The 19,748-nt window shown below is 40.4% G+C and overlaps 1 protein-coding gene across 7 annotated transcripts; it reads right to left on the minus strand.

The window, feature by feature from the left end:
* Positions 1-1,563: 1,563 nt before the first annotated feature.
* C2H17orf80 (chromosome 2 C17orf80 homolog) lies at positions 1,564-19,657 on the minus strand. Of its 7 annotated transcripts, XM_042447943.1 has the most exons (5): positions 19,413-19,655; positions 15,116-16,608; positions 11,626-11,733; positions 11,317-11,433; positions 1,564-8,413 (listed from the first exon to the last, which is right to left on the minus strand). In XM_042447943.1, exons 2-5 carry the CDS (start codon positions 16,602-16,604, stop codon positions 8,385-8,387), a joined length of 1,743 nt encoding a protein of 580 aa, XP_042303877.1. In that variant the 5' UTR covers positions 16,605-16,608; positions 19,413-19,655; the 3' UTR covers positions 1,564-8,384. The 7 variants fall into 7 exon arrangements, with proteins under 7 accessions (XP_042303877.1, XP_042303879.1, XP_042303880.1 ...); XM_042447945.1 differs by lacking the exon at positions 11,317-11,433; XM_042447946.1 differs by lacking the exon at positions 1,564-8,413 and having other exon boundaries at positions 10,185-11,433; positions 15,764-16,608; positions 19,413-19,657.
* Between the last annotated feature and the right edge of the window lie 91 nt (positions 19,658-19,748).

The following is a 19,748-nucleotide window of genomic DNA, read 5'->3' on the forward strand; positions in this document are numbered from 1 at the left end:
TCAGTAATATTTTGTATCAAACAACCAGGTAAAACCTCTACTACCACCCCCACCCCCTGCTGCAACCAACTGGTATTAAACACTCTTTAAGCCCAGCTATTAAGCCCCAGAGATCCAGTGTGTCATAGTGGTTTGAGTGTGGGACTAGGACGAGATTGGGGGTTTGTTTCCCTGCTCACCCATGGAAACCTGATGGATGACCTTGGCCGATTCACACCCACTCAGTCCCAGAAATACCTGCAATAGGTTGACCCCAGGATTACCATAATTTGAAAGCACACAACAACATTAAACCCAAATTAGCCCAAGATTAAATATTTGGAGGGATGTCATATTAAGGATGGAGCAAGCTTTTCTGCAACTCCAGAGAGCAGGATCCGTAGCAGTGGATTCAAACTAGAGGACATGAGATTCCACTTCAACCTTAGGAGGAATTTTCTGACTGTTCAACAGTGGAACACACTCCTTTGAAGGGTAGTGGAGTCTCCTTTTTCGAGGTTTTTAAACAGAGGCTGGCTGGTCATCTGTTGAGAATGCTTTGGTTGTCTATTGCTGCATGGCAGGGCGTTGGCCTGGATGGCCCTTGGGGTCTCTTCCAACTATTATGATTCTATTATTGTAAATGAAATAGTACTGTCACTTGCCAGTGTGGTGTAGTGGTTTTGTAATGGGGACTCTTGAATACCAGAGTTCACATTCCCCACTCAGCCATGGAAGCCCACTGGGTGTCATTGGGCAAGTCATACTCTCTCAGCCTCAGAAGAAGGCAAAGTCAAATCCCTTCTGAAGAAATCTTGCCAGGAAAACCCTATGATAAGTTCACCGTAAGGTTGCCATAAGATGAAAACTACTATAAGGCACACAACAGTGTCACCTGCTGTTTCTTTGGAGAGCTGCAGTTTGGAGTCCTCATATTTCAAGAGGATGGTGGTTTCTGGGAATCAATTCCTTTAAAGAAAATGCCTCGTATATAGGGTTTTTAAAGTTCTGAAAAAATATTTCCTTGATCAGTTCTGTGTCACAAAAGGTAATTCCAAGAGCAGCAATATTACTTGTCTGGAGTTTTCAAAAACGGGTCAGTTTTAATAGGCTGTCATTTCTTTCTAGGACCTGTTGTTGTCCAACACTAAAATCACCACACTACACTGGCCTGGTGCAAGTATATGTGGGGTAGGGTGAGACAGAAGAGAAAGAGAAAGCATGCTGGAAATTTACTTATTTTGTATACTGATATAAGCACCAGCATGGTATAGTGGCTTGAATGTTGGACTATGACTCTGGAGATCAGGGTTCAATTCCCTCTTCTGCCATGGAAACTCAGTTGGTGAACTTGGGTGAGTCACACACACTCATCCCCAGAAAACCCTGTGATTGGAAATGATTTGAAGGCACACAATAACAAAAGCTGCCTTCAATCTTAAATCAGGAGAAGGACCTTTGGTCCTCCAGATCTTTAGGACACAACTGCCTTAATCCTTTACCACTGGCTAAACTGGATGGGAAGGAAAAACACCTGGAAGGCCAAAGTGGCCCCTTGAATTAAGCAGTGATAAAGAGGCAGTCTTTGTAGCTTCACCAAAATGTTCTTTATTCAGCATAAAAGAAATGCTGTACAGTAATGAGGGATGCAATCCAAAACACAACTGGCAGGAACTCTTAACAGTAGAGTTTCCAAGTAACACTGCATGGTTTCCATGTAAACATGGAATCGCCTCTTGAAGCTGGAACCCTTCCCACAAGCCCTTAACACTTTGGAAAAGATGCCCCCTAGAATGGGATGGAAATTGATTTTTCAACAGTATTTGTATTTAACTTTATTTATATCCCATCTTTTTCTTGCTGCGTAATCCAAAGTTTCTTGTACATGTATTAAAACAGAGTACAGATAAAATAAATCATAATAGCATAACAAAAATATTAAAAATTAAATTATCAAGTCAGTTTTAAAACACTTGAAACATAACAGGAAGGGGGAAAAACAAAAATGTACAGCACCCCATTAGAAACCTCTCCATAACAACAAAAAAATTAAAGGCCCAAAGCCTATGAAAATAAAAATTATTTTGCCTGTGGACAAAATAGCTTTTGCATGACCATTGTTGCTGGATAAATGTCCAGTGTCAATGCAATAATGCCTTCAATGTTCCAGGATTTTAAAAACCAAAGCACACCAGTTCTAACATGTTCACAGTATTTAACATTTTGCCTTAGCCTTCTTGGTCATTACCTAAATATTTGTATTAGGAGCAGTATTATTCAGCTAATCCATAACAGATCTGAGATCCAGGGTATGTTGCTGAATGAGGAAGCCAAGATGACAAACAGCAGCAAATTTCTTGGAATAGCAAAACAACTCATGACAGTGGAGTATTCAGAAAGGATGTCTTCAGATTTGGTGACTGACTACAGAATGGCAGATGAGAACTTGTGCATTATTTCCATATGCAGCATCAAGACTATGACTACCACTAGGCGGGCCCAAACATATTCTCATGATGCTAGACCCTAATTTTTCCCAGCAGCAGTCTGCAATGGTATGACAGTGTGGTCCTTCAGTAACAGGAATTTGGACTAGAGCAGTGTTTCCCAATCCTGGGTCGTCCATCTGTTTTGAACTTCAGCTCCCAGAAATCCCAGCCAACTTGGCCAACAATCAGGCATCATGGGAGCTGAAATCCAAATTGTCTGGAGGACTGAAGGTAGAGAGCTATTGGATTAGAGGACCCTTGGGGTCTCCTTCCAACTCTATGATTCTAGAAAACTGAGCAGGAAGGAAAATGGAGGCTGTTGCATTGGAAAAAGAAGGCTATTTCTTTCAGTGGCTCAACCTGCCCTTCACAAACTAGTTCAAAGGGAGAGATTCTGCTGAACTTCATCCCATCCCCCCCCCCCCCCCCGGGTTGCTGGCACATGTGTCGAAAAAGAGATTCTTTTTCCTCATCCCCCCCCCACAGGGTCATTGGCACACGCGTGCTCTCTAGACCAGTACTTCTAAACCTTTTACTCTGCAGCGATTTTAGACGTCAACATGGTAAGAACCACGGCCCTAGAGAATAAGCGGAAGTGCCATATGGGATAGTGTGACCCACAAAGAAATAAATGGTGGGCAGATTATAAAACCACAGGGAACTGCAAGAAACCATGGGGTAGGAAAGGACCTAACTACACACAGGCAGGTTCAGAGGATTTTTTTTTCATGGTGAGAACATGCCACTGGAGACCTGGTCACCCAGCACAAAGGCTATAGTCAACTTTGGCCCCATCTGATCATTCTTCTCAAGTGGTAGCACTTCATTTTTTGCTTGTGCACTTACAACAACCAAGACATAGTACACTCATGTATTTGTTGCTGTGTGAGTCATTTTTGAGTCATTTCTGACTTATGGTGACCCTAAAGGGAACCTATCACAGTGTTTTCATGGCAGAATTAGTTCAGAGGAGGGTTGCCCTTGCCTTCCTAAGGCTTAGAGAATGTGACTTGCCTTAGGTCACCCAGTAGGCTCCCTAGGCTGGGCAGGGGATTCAAACCCTGGGCTGCCAGTGTCCTAATCCATCCCTCAAACCACAATACCACATGGGCTCAATACGTGAATACTGCCTGACATATTAAAAAGATACACTTCTCATCAGCTACAAACTCTATTAAAGCAGGACATTCAGACTGGGATACAGCCCATCATTGTGTGTATATGCCTTCAAGTCACTTGTTGACTTATGGCTAATTCATGAATTTAGTCGGGTTTCCTTAAGCAAGAACTACTCATGCGATCTTGCCTTGGTGAGATTGTAGGGTTTGCTAAACAAAAACAAAATTCATAGGAAGTTTTAATTAACATGTTCAACCATGTGATTGTGTTGTCGGAGGTATGCATGACAGACTTCTGAGCAAATTTTCCTGCTAGAATCAAGAATATTCTACTTCTATATTCAATTTTTGCTAAGAAAGAATGGAAAGGAAAGTGCAGACTGTCTGCTTTTCTCTTCAGCCAAGCATCTTACCGTTTCTTGTATATAACATCCATATATTCCTTCGCATCTTTTCTACCGGCACCTGATTGCCACCTACAGTCCACTGTCACTAACAACAGACAAGGGAGATTATCGGACAGAAGCAAAACCTGTCCATGACAGCGATTACGTAGAAAACATCCACACATTCACACTGATCCCGTCATTAAACGGTCAGTGAAGTGGAATTGCATGAACACATTCTTCTGTTAATACAAAATGAAGGGCAAGGACAGAACAATGAGAGGATAAGCTTGACGTCATATGAAAGTCTTTTGTGCGATCACGGTCAATCGTAGTTTAATGATTAATGATAGGACACTGGCAGAATAAGCATGACACCATATGAAAATCTTTTTGTGATCACGCTATAAGGATGGGACAAGGACATACCATCCCCTGTCTGATAATCTCCAAGGCTTTAACTCCAGTAAATTTTCAGGCTTTGGAATGGAACTGTTTCAGCTGCATGTATTATTCCTATATCTCAGGCAACTACAGATTTATATCACATCTTGACAAGAGTTAAGAATTACCTGGCATCTTCTATATTCCACCCCACTGGGTGCCTTGAGTACATCACACTCTCTCAGCCTCAGAGGAAGGCAAAGGCAAACCCCCTCTGAACAAATTCTGCAGAGGAAATCCTGCAACAGAGTCACCTTAGTGCCACTATAAGACAGACATCACTTGAAGGTGCACAATGATTCTGTCAGCAGGGAAAAGCTAAATTTCCTACATTTCAAATCATTAGGAAAATCTTTACGACTATATTGCAAGAACTTGAATTAGTTTCTTGGGAATGTATAAAGTGTTGTTATGATGTAGCTTCTGCTATTCATTGCCTATCACAGAAAGCAGTAAACGTCAAATAATTAGATGCAAATATGAGATTTCCACAATTGTTCAATTCTAAAGTGAGGAATAAATCTGTCACTTCTAAATTATGAACAATACAAGATATGCTGAGAAATGTTGGATCTGACTAAAAACTGCTGTAGTGCAATTTTCTGTTTGCACTGTGATCAATCAATTACCTACATAAAGCCTATCCTATCAGGAGAACTTGAAAGTGACTATGTTCATTACCTGTTCTGAAGTACCAGAACTGATGAAAAATGAGCTGAGGTCTAAAGGCTAGCCATCTCAAGCGAACAAAGATTCTGGATGAGGAAGACTTTGGTTCAGGGATGCAGTGATGGAATTTTTCAGCTGCGTGAACCCACAGTAGTGAGGCCAGTGTGACCTTGAAAATGAAATATGGGATACAAGATAGGAAAAAATCCATCCAAGAAAAGATTGGCCTTTTGCAGACAGACTAATGAGGGATGTCTGAAGATAAGACAGCATCTGCACTGGAGGTTCCCTCCAATTAAAATATACTTCAAAACCGAGAGTTTAGCTCTTAACCTCTCTGTGACTGTGAAATAATTTAGACCATGGCAGTTTAGAAATGACTTATAAATTTGTATCTTATTGTTACCATGAGTCTCTTAAATACATTTTATTGTTCTCTTATGACTACCATAGAGTAAGAATAAGATTTATATTAAATTAAATTACTTTTTATTTTAAATTAATTTGAAATTAATTTGATCCAAGTATGTGTGTCTTTGATAAGTTGATTACAGTTTGCTTCATTCTACTGCTGGGACTAAAGAATTCAAAGTCTTGAAGTCTCCTCATTAAAAAAGAGAATAAAGAACTAGGAAGGATCTAAAGCAGGTGCAACATGTTTTGATAAAGCATATTCTTTTATAAATTTGAGCCAGCATTCAATGACTGAATACAGGTTCAACAGGTACATATGATTTACAGTCAGGACATAAAACCAATTAATCTGGGTACCTGTATGCACACATCAATCCTGCCCACACAATCATATCCTGTCTTATAGGAACATACACTTGTATTCATTATTAATGAAGACATCAAAGCTGAGGACAGTCAGCTTACAAGTCTGTAAAATTCAGGCATGTTTCTGGGCTTTGATGTCTGGCAAAGTCAGACATGTGCATGGTGACAATCTTATGGAAAGGTCCAGCTAAAAAGTAGATAAGAGAACACATGGAGGGATGACTAGCAATGTTTTTTGTGGGTTTTTTTTTTTGGGGGGGGGGGTTGCCAGATAGTTTGTGTTTAGCCTCCTATTCAGATCTGGCATGGTTAAAATTTTGTGACAATCATCTAATCTAAGAATCCTGATCCCTTGTTTTCTTCTTTTTTTAACTGGAAATTTAAAACACTTAATTTTGCTAAACTAATGGGGATGTTGGATCAAGCTAGGATTTAATGTTTGAGATTTATTCTGATTTTCTTATACATTAGATGCTATCTATGTTGCCTTGTATACCATTTCATTCATTATTTCATCAGCCTTTTGTGCTAATCACATTGCAACTGCTTCACTTTGTTGCTAGCCACATTAAGCTGTTATCTTACAACTTGCTTTATAATACCTCATTATTTTACATTACCCACTGTTCTATTGTCATGTACTGCTTTTCACCATCTTGTCTATCATATCAGTAATTTTTAAATTTTGATTTTGAATATGCTATTGGTTCAAAGATGATTCTTCTTTCTCATTGAAGGTATATACCAAGAGTGGTATAGAAAGAGAACCCAGAATGTTCATCACTTGAGTGCAAAACTCATCTCTGATTTAAATCAGTGCCTTTTTTTTTCTACACAGAAAACATTCTACCCAAAGGGCATTTCAGCAACTTAATGCAATGGATGTCTTCCCTCAGAAGTGGAACAGTGCATTATTAATGTTACTCCAGTCCAGCTTTAGTACAGTTTAAAGATCTTTACTGTAGTGCTATTGAGTGTTTGGGGATAACTATCTGACATACATTGTTTGATCCATTCTATCTTCAGATGGGTTAGCAGGTTCTATTAAGACAAAGCCAGGTCCTCAACTGATGTATGTCTTGTGATGCTTTCTGCATGGAGAACAGTTTTCAACATAAATTTTTGTATCATTGTTCATAGCAAGATACTGCTCTTGCTAGCATAATAGTGTTCTAGCAAACAGAAAGTGTTTCAGCCATGGCTTTTACCTAACAGAGCAAGGTAGCAACCACTTCATGTAGAAGTTGTTCTGCTGGATGTCCCCATCAGCAGCCCTCTCAACTCACTGGTGGTGGTGGTAGCAGCAGTGATGCTTGCTTTTGACTAGTCTAGCCTGGCTGGTTAGCTTGTCTGCCTTCTTCCAATGTACCACTGAGATGAGCCTGTGATTGAGTGAGCAAGGAAAAAACCAATCAGCCCAGCCCACACACTACAGCAGAGAACAGAGACAGGCATTGCTGCCACTACTGCATTTCAGTGGCTGGCAAGCAGATAACCAGAGCAAATAAACAGCAAGGAGGTATTGGGAGGACAGAGCTAATTGTATGTCATACCCAACTTTGGTAAAACCGCACTATACTGGTAAAACTACCCTACTGCTTTTACATGGTGGCACTCAATTGCCACTGCAGTTGGCTTCTCTTCATGCAGTTGGGTGGTGCTATCCTTTCCTTTGGCTCAAGGAACAGAATGTCTTGGGACAGCTATGTGCTTGTTTATTAAATTTAAACACAACCACTATGCTGAATGTTATGCATATATCTTCTGCTAACTGAGGCTCTGAGCTGCTTTGTGCTTCCTTGAGAAATTCACCCTGAAGTTGGGGGGGGGGGGGGCTTCCTTCTGAATAGAGAAGCACAATACTATCAGGATGTATGAGAAGATTAGGGAACTCAGAGTTCAAGTTTTGTGAACTGCTTCAAAAGCTCTGAAAATCTGGATTGGAGTAACAAAAGTAAAGGGAGGGGTCATAAGAAAAGAGCTATATTAGCTGCACCAGTAGATAAATAAACTTCTTTGCCTAGACCGGTGGATATGAAAATTCTGAGACTTACAGGCAGAGAAGACCTGGGCTTATCTGAACTGTAGTCACAATAAACGTTTTATAAAATGTGAGTGCGAAAGGGCCAGTTACTTTATAAATAAGAACTGCATGTGTAATTCCACACGTTGCATCTCCATATGCCTAATATCAGCTATGAAAACATATTTATTTATTTCATTTGTGTGCCACCTTTCTCCAGGAGGGACCCAAGGCGGCTCACAGATACTTGCCTCCAAGATGATGCTACATCCATTATCTTTTGCTAACAAGCCAAAAGCCCCTATATAGTGCAATAATTTGCCCATTTATACTATGGCTGACAACTTTCTACCAAGAAGAATAGACAAATGACCATAGAAGAGTACTCATGTATACATGACTCCTACAGCAGTCTTCTTCATTGTGGTATTTCTAATGGAACAAATCCATGTTCTTTTTCCACACATTCTTTCCATGAAATGCTCTTGGGTTCTCATCAATGATATTTCTGCCAGCGACTTTGTTCTTTCATGAAAAAGAGGAGGAAAATTAACACTTTAATTATTCAACACACTGATGGGTTGACAGCATATATACTTCATTTATGCTGTGGCTGTACCATATAGTTATGGTTGATGACAAGTACTGTGCTTTTAGTCCTTTTGGCAATGCTTTTATTTATTGCTATTATTCATGGATGCTCCAGTTTTACATCTTTGTTCTATGACCCTATGAAACCACAAAGTCTCTACTTGTGCTTTTTACCCAATCAGACAATTTAAAACTGCCATAATGGCTTGAAATTTTCAGTGTTTTTTTAACACACACACACACATTTTCTTAGGGCTAACTTTTAGTGGACAATACTGAGCATAAATGTCACTGGGTTTGCTAGAAGTATCATTTTTTGAAAAGAGACTTGGATAGAAGGAAAACCATTTACAGTTAGATAAAAGGAGACTAGATGTACTTCATTATTTATTTATTTCATTTTTATGCAGCCTTTCTCACAAAAAGGGACCCCAAAGCAGCTCACAAGTTGCAGGGAGCCTTTATATCTAAAGGTAAAATCCTATCTGTAAATTACATTAGTATTTACAAATGAAATTCTATATAACAGGCTTAGCTGGGCTTTAACCTATGAAGTACAATGAGGCTTCTCTCTACCAAACACATACAGTTGGACTGGACTAGTAAAGATGATCTAACTGCATAAAACTATGCGCTTAATCTGCTGTGTGTGGATTTTGACACTATCAAAGCCATGGTTCATTTTAGTTCTTTCACACCACTCGTGACGTGCTACATAGGGGGTGGCATATTTAATTAATCTACACCACAGTATTTATTTGGTGTGAAAATTAAGGTACAAGAAGAGTTTATCAGTATGACCACATTCTGAGTTACCTTGGAGGCATTTTTTTTTTTACTTTTTTGACCTATGCAATGATAACTTTTTGCTCTGAACTCACATTCTTATTTTTTTTCCCAGTCTGGGAAACAGTTAAACTGATTCAAGTTACTATAAATACTCAAGACTGCAGCCCCATTTAGCTCTGGGGATAGGTTCTATTGAGAAAACTCAGACTTAATCTCAAGTAAACATCCGCAGCATTCCACGGTAGTGGAGATTATAAAACAATATCTATGTATTTATATGTTCTTTGCTAAGTCATTTGAGACTAGTACATCCGGAGACATGGGGTGTGGTGTTATCAGTATGCTGATGACACCCAAATCTACTTCTCTATGTCTCCGACTGATGCAGTGACTAAGAATGGCATCTCTACTCTGGATGCCTGTCTTAAGTCGGTAATGGGCTGGATGAGGGAAAACAAACTCAAGCTGAATCCAGAGAAAACAGAGGTACTTGCGATATGTTTTCCAAGATTTGTCAACCAGTCCTGGACGGGGTCACACTTCCCCTAAAGGATGAAGTTCACAGTTTGAGGGTACTTCTGGATCCATCTCTAGTTATCATCTCAAGTACATGTGATGGCCAGAAGTGCCTGGTACCAACTTCGGTTGATATGCCAACTGCATCCCTACCTGGACCAAAAGGACCTTGAAGCAGTGGTACTCGCACTGGTAATCTCTCGTCTTGATTTCTGCAACGCACTTTACATGGGGCTACTTTTGTACCAAGTTTTGAAACTTCAATTGGTGCAAAATGCGGCAGCCAGATTGGTCACCGGAACACCCAGGTCAGACCACATAACACCTGTACTAAAACCTCTTCACTGGCTGCTGATTAGTTTCTGGGTGCAGTACAAAGTGTTGGTCATTACCTTTAAAGCTCTATATGGTTTGGGCCCGAATTACTTTGAAGGAATGCCTCTCCCTACATAAACCACCCCACACTCTCAGAACAACTGGGAAGAATCTCTTGGATTACCCAAAGACTAGACTAACATCAACTATAAATAAAGGTTAATAATAATAATAACTTCCCACAGAGCATTTACTGCTATGGCTCCCAAATTGTGGAATGGCTTACCTGAGGAGATCCATCTTATTACCACCTTAGATGCCTTCAAGAAGGTACTCAAGATGGATCTCTTCCGGCGAGCCTATCCCCCTGATCTGCTATAACAATTAGAAGAAGACACTTCATTTTGAGCATGCATTGGAAGCTAGATGTTGATATTGAATTTTTATAGGATTATGTCATATGAATGTATTTTAACTGAATTGTAATTTTAAATTTACTGTTGTACTCCTGCCTCTGCAGGGAGAGGAAGGAAATATACAAATGAAAACTATTATTATTATTACTACTACTACTACTACTGTTGTTGTTGTTCATTTAGTGACAGGCACATACAATACACCTTGTTCCTTTAAGTGAGGGATGGGGAGCTTGCGCCCTCCAGATGCTGAAATGCAGTTTCCACCATCACTCTCCACTGGCTTTATTGCCTAGCATTGATGAAAATGGTGATCCAACATCTGGAGAACCACACATTCATCATGCGTGCTATACATCATCTGTATCTGGAGATGTTAATTAATTCAGCCCATTGGAAAATATAATCCCACCTCCAATTCTCAACTCAGGGAGGAAGAGAACATCTGCACTGACAGTCTCCATTTTCTCCTCCAAGTGCCCCCCATACAACAAATTGTTGACTAAAGCTGTAGGTTCTTTCTGTTTAAAGGGCATGAATCTGAACCAACTCCTTTTAGCCTGCATAGCAATACGCTTTCCATTTCTGACACTATTTTTCATCAAAATGAAAACAAATTAGAAAGCTGTTTTTCAAAGACATTGCACATAGATCCACACAAGCATCAAAATCCCTATGTACCAAATACCAGAAATGGAAACCGTCTCCTATTTGGCAGCACACTGAAGTAACAGTGTCCTCCTCTGTTATCAATGAAGAAACGTGGAGAAAGCTGATAAAACATCAGAAAAGAAGCCTTACTAATGTGTTCATAGCTCCAGGCGTAGCTGAGGAAACAGTAGCCTAGCAGCAGCATAGAGATCCCAGCCATTCTGCCCTTTTTTACATTGATGTACTTATTGTAGTATCCATTCCAGGCTGTTTAGGAAAAGAAAAACATGGAAGCTGTTTGGTTATTCATGTCACTAGCATCAAGGATCCAGACTGAGAGTGTTCTTCTTTTATCCTGCCCAGTCAGCCTTGACCTCCATGTCCACGTTAAAGCTGCTGTAACAACCACCACCCATCTTGATGTAGAATTGAAAGACACAGTAATTGATTTGCTCTCACCTCTGCGAGTTACTCTGAGCATCCCCTGTGGAGACAGGTCACGCGTGGCTAGCCAAGCAGGCAAATCTTGGAGTTTTACATCCATCAAACACCTTTCTGCCAAGGGAACTATTGAAAAGAACAGCAAAATGGATTTCTCTAACTAACACACACCTTCTCTCCCTCTCTCCCAGTTTCAAAGGTTATATGCCTGCACCAGCTCCCTTACGACTTAGAAACAACCTATGCAGTTCACGCTGCTGGACTCAATGCCCAGTATTCTCCTATGGGGACAATGGGATAGATTGTTCCTCTCTGAAGAGTAACTGACTTTCTAGGGACATTCTGCATTACAGCAGAACAGACTGTGAGATACATGGGATATGCTCACCAGAAGGACTGAAGATTTGTGTATTGAAAAGACCTCCATTTCAAAACAGTAAAGCTTTCATCCAGGGGCAAACTAATCACCTATTCAGAGGTGGGTGCTTCCTTGCTAGCAGGTACGCTGGCAGTAGAAAGGGCTTCAGTCAGCCTTGAGAAATGGAGCTATGGTCAGTCCTTCTTATACACGGATTCAAGCATACACAGTTTGAAAATGTTCAAAAAAGTATAAATTTCAAATATCAAACCTTGATTTTCCATTTTTTATAAGGGACACCATTTTGCTATGCCATTATATTTAATGGGACTTGAACATACACTGATTTTGTTATACACAGGGGATCTTGGAACCAAACCCCAGCGTATAACAAGGGTCCACTGTATTTCATTCCAGCTGATCTGGTTACTAGGGCTAGAGTTGATCCTACTACAGGAAAGAGGCGTTCACCACATGTACTTCTGCTGCTATTTTTGTAGGACAAGTTGCTAAATTTCAGAAGAGGAAGGGCAAAGAAGAAAGGCTCATGTCTTGTTTTCTAGTAACAGGATGCTCAGTGTGAACACATACTAAGAACTACCAGTTTTATGTGATCATGGGGTAAAATCCAAGATTCTCCAGGATCCAATATTTTGCCCATAAACTGAGTTATGTGTTTCTCCATCTGTAGTCATAATCTGCAGAGAGGTAACCTTAAGTCTGTTGTAGCAAAAACAACCGTTTTGTTGGATCTTAAAGACTTGGGGCCTTTTCACATTGCCCAGTTCGATTCCACTTTAACTGTCATGGTTGCTCTCTGGATGGGCCTTCTGAGCTGCCAGTCCCAGGATTCCACTGGAGAGAAACAAGGCAGTGAAAAGTGGGATAACTGCTTTATAATTAACCTTCCAAGTAAAGTTAGGCTAACGCTGCCCTGGTTATTTGTCTGCAGGCAAAGATCTTTTCATGAAACAGGCTTTGGCCAACTGATTTGCTATTTAGGATTTTTAAAGAGATTTTAACAAAGTGGTGCTATACTTCTTTTTTTGTTATCTGAAGTGATTTTAAATTTTGAACCCAACCGTTTTACTATGATAGATTTAATGGTGTTTTACTGTTATAATTTATTGTAATTCAAAGCACCACACAACATGATTAAAATCACACAGTTAAAATGTTTTTAATCATGTTGTGTGGTGCTTTGAATCTCAATCCTACTAAAGAAAGAAAAGGCAAGATATAATTTAAACAAACCATAATGCTCTCTATAGATTATTCCAATCCAGCTGCCCTGCACTAGATATCTACAAATGTTACCAGGTGAAGGAAAGCTGGCCTAAATATTACTACTGTTATACACTGTTATAATGTTGCTGTCCTTGAGCAAGCAGGGATCACCAGCATTGAGGCCATGCTATTGAGGACGCAGCTGCGCTGGGCAGGACATGTTTCTAGGATGAAGTACCATTGCCTCCCCAAAATAGTATTCTATGGTGAACTCGCCACGGGTCAGCGTAAGAGGGGTGCCCCAAAGAAGGGATACAAGGACTCCCTGAAACAACACCTCAGGCTTGGCCCAATCGATCACCAACAATGGTCCTCCCTGGCCTCGCATCAAGAGGCATGGAGACGCACTATCCATGACGCTGCAGCCTTTTTCGAAAGCTCACGCCAAACGAGCCTCGAAGAGAAACGACAACGCAGAAAGAACCACAACCCGGAAACATCACCCAAGGAGACATTTCGCTGTGCTTTCTGCAACCAGCCCTGTTTGTCCCGGACTGGCCTTTTTAGTCACCAACGTGCTTGTACAAAGCACGGGATGAGTCCTTCTTGAATCTTCGTTTGTGAAGCAAAGCCAGAGAGTTATACACTATGCTCAATTCAGAAACAGAAAGGCACATGAAAACTGAAATCAGGAAAAATAAACTGATTATCTGGGATCAATTTTCTGTTATTTGTTGTAGATCTGGCATGCTAAAGCTTATATTAGACTCTCAGTGCTAAACTTATATTATTATACAGTTCACCACTACACACTGCAAATATAATCTGTGTAGCCTTTTTGAACATCTGAAATGGGTTCTGAGAATCTTTGATCTATGGAATAGGTAGAATTACTGTTTTCTCAAACAATCTGAAAATACATCTACATAGTTATGCTTTTTGCAATGTCTACGGTGGATGTGGGGAAGGAGTGAAGTTAAAGATTAAAACACTACTGGTTTACACTCAACTAGTTTACTGGCCATTCCTTCATTCCCAGGCTATCTCAAGAACTATAGCTCTGTGAGAAAGGACCAGAAATGTCCAGAATACTCAGTAACATCTCTGAAATGACATTTTCCAGAGTTCTTTGGTAGGTGGATCAACAATAGTTAAACTGGTATTAAAACTGTATCTATCTATCTATCTATCTATCTATCTATCTATCTATCTAGTTATACTATGCAGCTTGAAAATATATAATTGCTTACAGATAATGAGAGTGAAGAACAACATAATTTAAAGAAGGCCCTAGGGTGCATGCACATAACAAACCCAACTCTGGGTATATCCAGCTACATAATTATAGCAGTTTGATACCACTTTAACTACCATAGCTCCTTCCTATGGAACTCTAGGATTTGTAGTTTGTAGAGGGAATTCTCTGCTAGCACCAGGAAGTAGACAAGAGCCTTCTGGCAAAGAAGGCCCTCACCAAACTACAAATCACAGGATTACAAAGGATGCATCCACGTCAATTAAAGTGTCCCCAAACTGCTATAACTTTGCTGTGTCTATACACCACAGATGTTCTGCTTCTGTCCTATATGTTTTTTAAATATAAGCATCTTTAAGCAGAAATATAGAAACAATGGTTGCAAAAACCCATGGGAAAGGTTCCTTAGGAACATGGTTGGAGAGGTGAAAACTGGTCTGAAGATTGTGAATATAACTGTTGAAGATGGAGAGCAGCTGTGTTCATATGAGGTTTGGCCATTTCGGGATTTTGGTATGTGGCACTGAAAATCATAAGCCTGCCCTGGTATATATTAAAATCAAATTAATTAACCCAGATAACCTATTCTATGAAACAAGCACCCAATGTATTTCTACACACTTAATGTAATAATGGCTCTCAGAAAACAGTCAAGTATTCATCTTTACCGTGGTTGCCTTCAGAAGGGAGAATAAGAGCTTGAGTTCCTGGAATTCTTACACTCCGCTGAGGCAGCCTCCTTGAAAGCAAGCCCAGGCTGAGATAATTGGGATACAGTTCCGGAAAAAACTCCAGTCCCAAGGAACGTGGCTCCTCACTTCTGTCAGGGGCTAAAAGCCCATGGGCACTAGTCCTTTCTTTCATATGGAGTGAGGGTGGTCTCAAAGATATTTCTGAGGTCACAATAGTCCTAGAAGGTAAAACAGCACCTGTTTCTAAGCTAGTTAAGGAACAGTTCAACGTTTTATCATAATATTTTTCTCCAAGTTCTTCTGCAAATTCAACATAGATCTCTGATTTGGGACTGGTATATACATGTGACCCTTTAGGATATCCTCCTTCTATTTTCAAAAATAAAGGATTTTTATCTATTATGTTTTTTACTTCTGCTGCCAACTGAAGAGGAACACTGGAGACTTTTCTGTAGCTGCCCACAGAGCAGTCAGCCAATGTGTGTGCTTTATCTGAAGTGATCCCATCTCCCATCTTTCCACTCCAGACATTCCCTGCAAGATCAAGTCCTAAAGCAGTCTTTCCACCCCCACTCTGTGTAACTTTAACAACATGCTGTCCATCAGCTGAGTCAATCTTTTCACCTTCTGGGGATGATTTTATAGAGCATCGACTTGTCTTGGAGTTGCTGATGGCAGCTCCATTCAATGAGATGTTTTGAACAGAAGACTTAGGCTTCTTTCTCAACACTTTCACACGGTGGTTTTCAATCACTAGTTCAATTCTGTCAGTAATTCCCTCAGGAATGGGTTGAAGATCTTGAGTGGAAGAATCAGGCCAGCTAGATTCATCCTGCTTTCCAACATCCCCCTTACTATGCCTGTGTTTGGCAAAAGGTTTTGTTGTTTGGCTAAGAGGTTCAGAAGTAAGTTTTGTACTCTGAACTGGTAGTTCTATTGCAAGGTGAGGCATCACCTCCTTTCCCTCTGATATCATTTTACCTCTGCTTTTCCTTATTTTGGATGACTTCTTTTCAAGTGTCATTTCTGAAACTACTTTTTTAGCTGGCTTTGCATGGACCTCTTCTCCTGAGGCTCTTTGTCCACTGCCTTTGGTTTTGTGTGTCTTTTCAGTAATATGCTTAATTTGTGTTTGTGTAGCATCACTTGCAAGCATATTGCTGCTTGGTGCTATCCCAGCTATTTCCAACTCTTCTAAAGGTTTTATTGTTCTGTTCCTGGTCAGGTCAGGCTTGCTCTTCTTGTTGTCTTTTTGTGGGGCAGTTTCTCTGCCTTCAATCTTCCCTTTCTTCTCAGTTTTCAGCAATTCAGGCATGACAGAACTGCAGACCTTCACAGAAGGAAACAAAACTTCATTTGAGTTTGGCCCTCCTGCTATCTTACAGTGAGGCAGGTGGGACTTGAGCCGTTTAAATGTTTTTTTGCAGTAAGGGCAGATTTCTCTTCCTGCAGGACTGTTGGCCATTCTTCTATGTGGAAAAGAAAGCAAGACATTAAAAACTGGCAAACTTCCTACAAATAGAGACTGGGCAGAAGAATTGGTTCAACATTGCCTCGCTGTATTTTTTTTTTTTAGTGTATTTAGCCATCTCATTCTATCTATTCTATCTGTCAGAATGCTAAGAGGTTTAAAATTTATGTTCTCTGCTTTTCAGAAACAGCCTTGAAGGAAAACAATTCACTTGAGAGATTAATGTCAGGATTTAAACACAACCATAGGGCCAGGAATGACACGTATCCCCAAGGGACAGGTGCCTCACCCAGAAATGGAAAGTTAGAATCCATTGGGTCACAATTCAAAAATGCACAGGATTAAAACTTTAAATCTGCATGACTATACGAAATACACTGAATCACACATTTCCTGGGACTGACAGTTGGTGGCTGGCAGAGATGTAGTGGAGAGGGGGCTGAAGGATTCTGCTTCCAAAATGCATTTTTCCTGCATTCCCCAAATTTATAGAAGTGGTGAGAGCAAGACAATAAAACTTGATCACGCTTTTATATTTTCTGTTTATATTTTCTATGTTCACATTCCCTTTTTACCTTTTCCTGCTCCTTTTCTCTAGATGCCTAAACTCTATTTTTAGACAATCAAGTGAAGTTTTACGTTACTGTAATGCTAGAAATCTGGAGCCTGAAAGAACACTTCATGGGGGGGGGGGGGGGAATTTTTATCTGGGGGGCAATACCTTCATCTCAGCCCCATAACTACATCCTTGGATATGTGGGGTTTTTGTGTTTTAGTCTGGATGCTCTTACAAGCGTAAATCTTGGTTGCAAAACCACCACCACCCCCTTCATATACAGTCAGCCATCCCTATCCACATATTCTGCACTGGAGGATACAACCATCCACATCTGATTTTTTTTTTAATCCAAAAAGCAAACTTTGATTTTGCCTTTTTATATAAGGCACACCATTTTACCATATCACTTTATTCAATGAGATTTGAGCATCCACAGATTTTGGTATCCTTGGAGGACCAGGAAGCAAACCCCAGAGGATATCAAGGACCCATTGTACAATTTCAGAGAGGTAGCAATGGCAGTCTTTTGCAGCAAAAGTAACAGTTTTGCAAGTAATATTTAAGACTATATGAGGGGAAAACGGAGGGAAGCAGCCCTTCTCATAGAAAACAATAGAGTCAGGGGACTGGAAGCCATGTAACAACAACAAAGCATTTTTAGAAGCAGGCTCAAGTCTCCAAAAGCTTATGCTACCAGCTTCTTTCTTCCAGTTAGTCTCAAAGGTGCTAAAGATCCCTTTTCATACTACTTTTCCAGACCAACACAGAGAGGCCATTTAATAAGGAGTTTATCACACTTATTTCAGCATTAAAGAGACTTTAAAGCACATTTAAAGCATCCCACAAATAAAGCGAAAATGGCAATTACACTGCTCCCTCGGGTTACGAAATTAATTCGTTCCGCGGCCGCTTTCGTAACCCGAAAAGCCTTCGTAAGCCGAATTGCCATAGGCGCTAATGGGGAAAAGCCGCGTTTCGTGCGAAAAAGCGCCGAAAAGCACCAAAATTTTTTTTCGTAACCCGAAAAACATTCGTAACCCGGAACAATTATTTCCAATGGGATTTTTTTCGTATCCCGGAAATTTCGTAACCTGGGTATTTCGTATCCCGAGGTACCACTGTAATTGCACGAATGATCACATGCAATTGCTCAAATACAGTGATATTGAAAATACATTGTCGCTGAAATCTCAAAAGCAAAAAGATCCGTGTTACTGCTTCTTTAGGACCACTTTAATGGCGGGCTTTGTGCAACATCGTGTAAAATTGTTTTGTGTAATTATGCCATTTTCCCGGGATGTTCACAGGATAAACTCCCAATCTCCCTCGTGTGATAAACTCATAAGAGAATCTTCTAGCAGGAAAGAACAAGTCCTTTAGCTTGCAAAGAAGATCCACTCTGCAGCTCACAGAAGGAAGCACCCCTGGACACTTTGTTCCTTTGTCAGGGGCTAAATACCCTCAAGGCTTCAGATCCCATCTGGTCTCGGGCTCAACCCTGGTTAGCACTTGGATGGGAGGCAGTCAATGAATGCCAGGTGTTGCAGGCTCTATTTCAGAGAAAGGGACTGGCATAACCACCTCTGAGGTTTCCTTGCCTAGGAAAACCCTATGAAATTCGTGGGGTCACCCTAAGTCAAGCAGGTGACTTGAAGGCACACAAAAGAACAGGACTTAACTCCATCTCTCAGAGAGAAAAGGATGAGTTAGTAGCTTGTATGATTCCTTAGAAGGCAGGGCAACTAGATGCCCTGCTTTTTCTTTTTCTTATTATAAACTATTTTCTTAAACATAAAAAGACATACAGAAACAAATACGTCAACATCAATGTACACTCATGTATAATTAAGACACACATACGTACAAACCATGAAAAAAAGAAAGTAAATTATATAAACAACCGTAACATACATCCAAAACATGTATTTGCTACACTGATATTTACTATGTTATTATACATAAATGCCCTGCTTTTTCCAGGACCCGTCCTCCATCTCAACCTTCTGTCCAGGAGGAATTCCCCCAAACGTCCTCCATTTTGAGCAGGGCTAAGAAGGATGCACTTAAGATTTCCATGAGTGTTTTTAGCTTTTCTTCCATTTTGATTTAATTTGTTATTTGTTATTAATTGGAGGCCCTACATCTTGCAGTGAGAACATCTGCTAGAAAGGGCTCCTACCTTAAGAAAGTATGTACTGTATTGTCTCCTCCAAAGACCCACCCCATCCTCCTCCATCTCTTACCTTGATTTGTGAAAGTATAATGGAGGGATTTCATGAAATGGTGATGCTGGCCATCACTTCTTCTTACCTCTTTGCAGCCGTGAATACTTCCAGCTCTAGCTAGAAATGGAAACCGAAAGTAGAGTGAACGGAAGAAGCCCTTGATGCAACAGCTGCGCAGGGCTCACATGATGACCTGCATCCTCCTCTCACTAAGGTCCAAAACGCACCCTGCTGCAGAAAATAATCCACTTTGGCTCAATGCTAGGGGATCATGGGAAATGTAGTTTGTTGTGAGGCATCCAGCCTGCTCTGCCAGAGAGAGAGAGCGCTCTGGTGCCCCAATAAGACTACAGT

This window comes from Sceloporus undulatus, chromosome 2 (genome assembly GCF_019175285.1).
Source record: "Sceloporus undulatus isolate JIND9_A2432 ecotype Alabama chromosome 2, SceUnd_v1.1, whole genome shotgun sequence".
Classification (NCBI taxonomy): Eukaryota; Metazoa; Chordata; class Lepidosauria; order Squamata; family Phrynosomatidae; genus Sceloporus; species Sceloporus undulatus.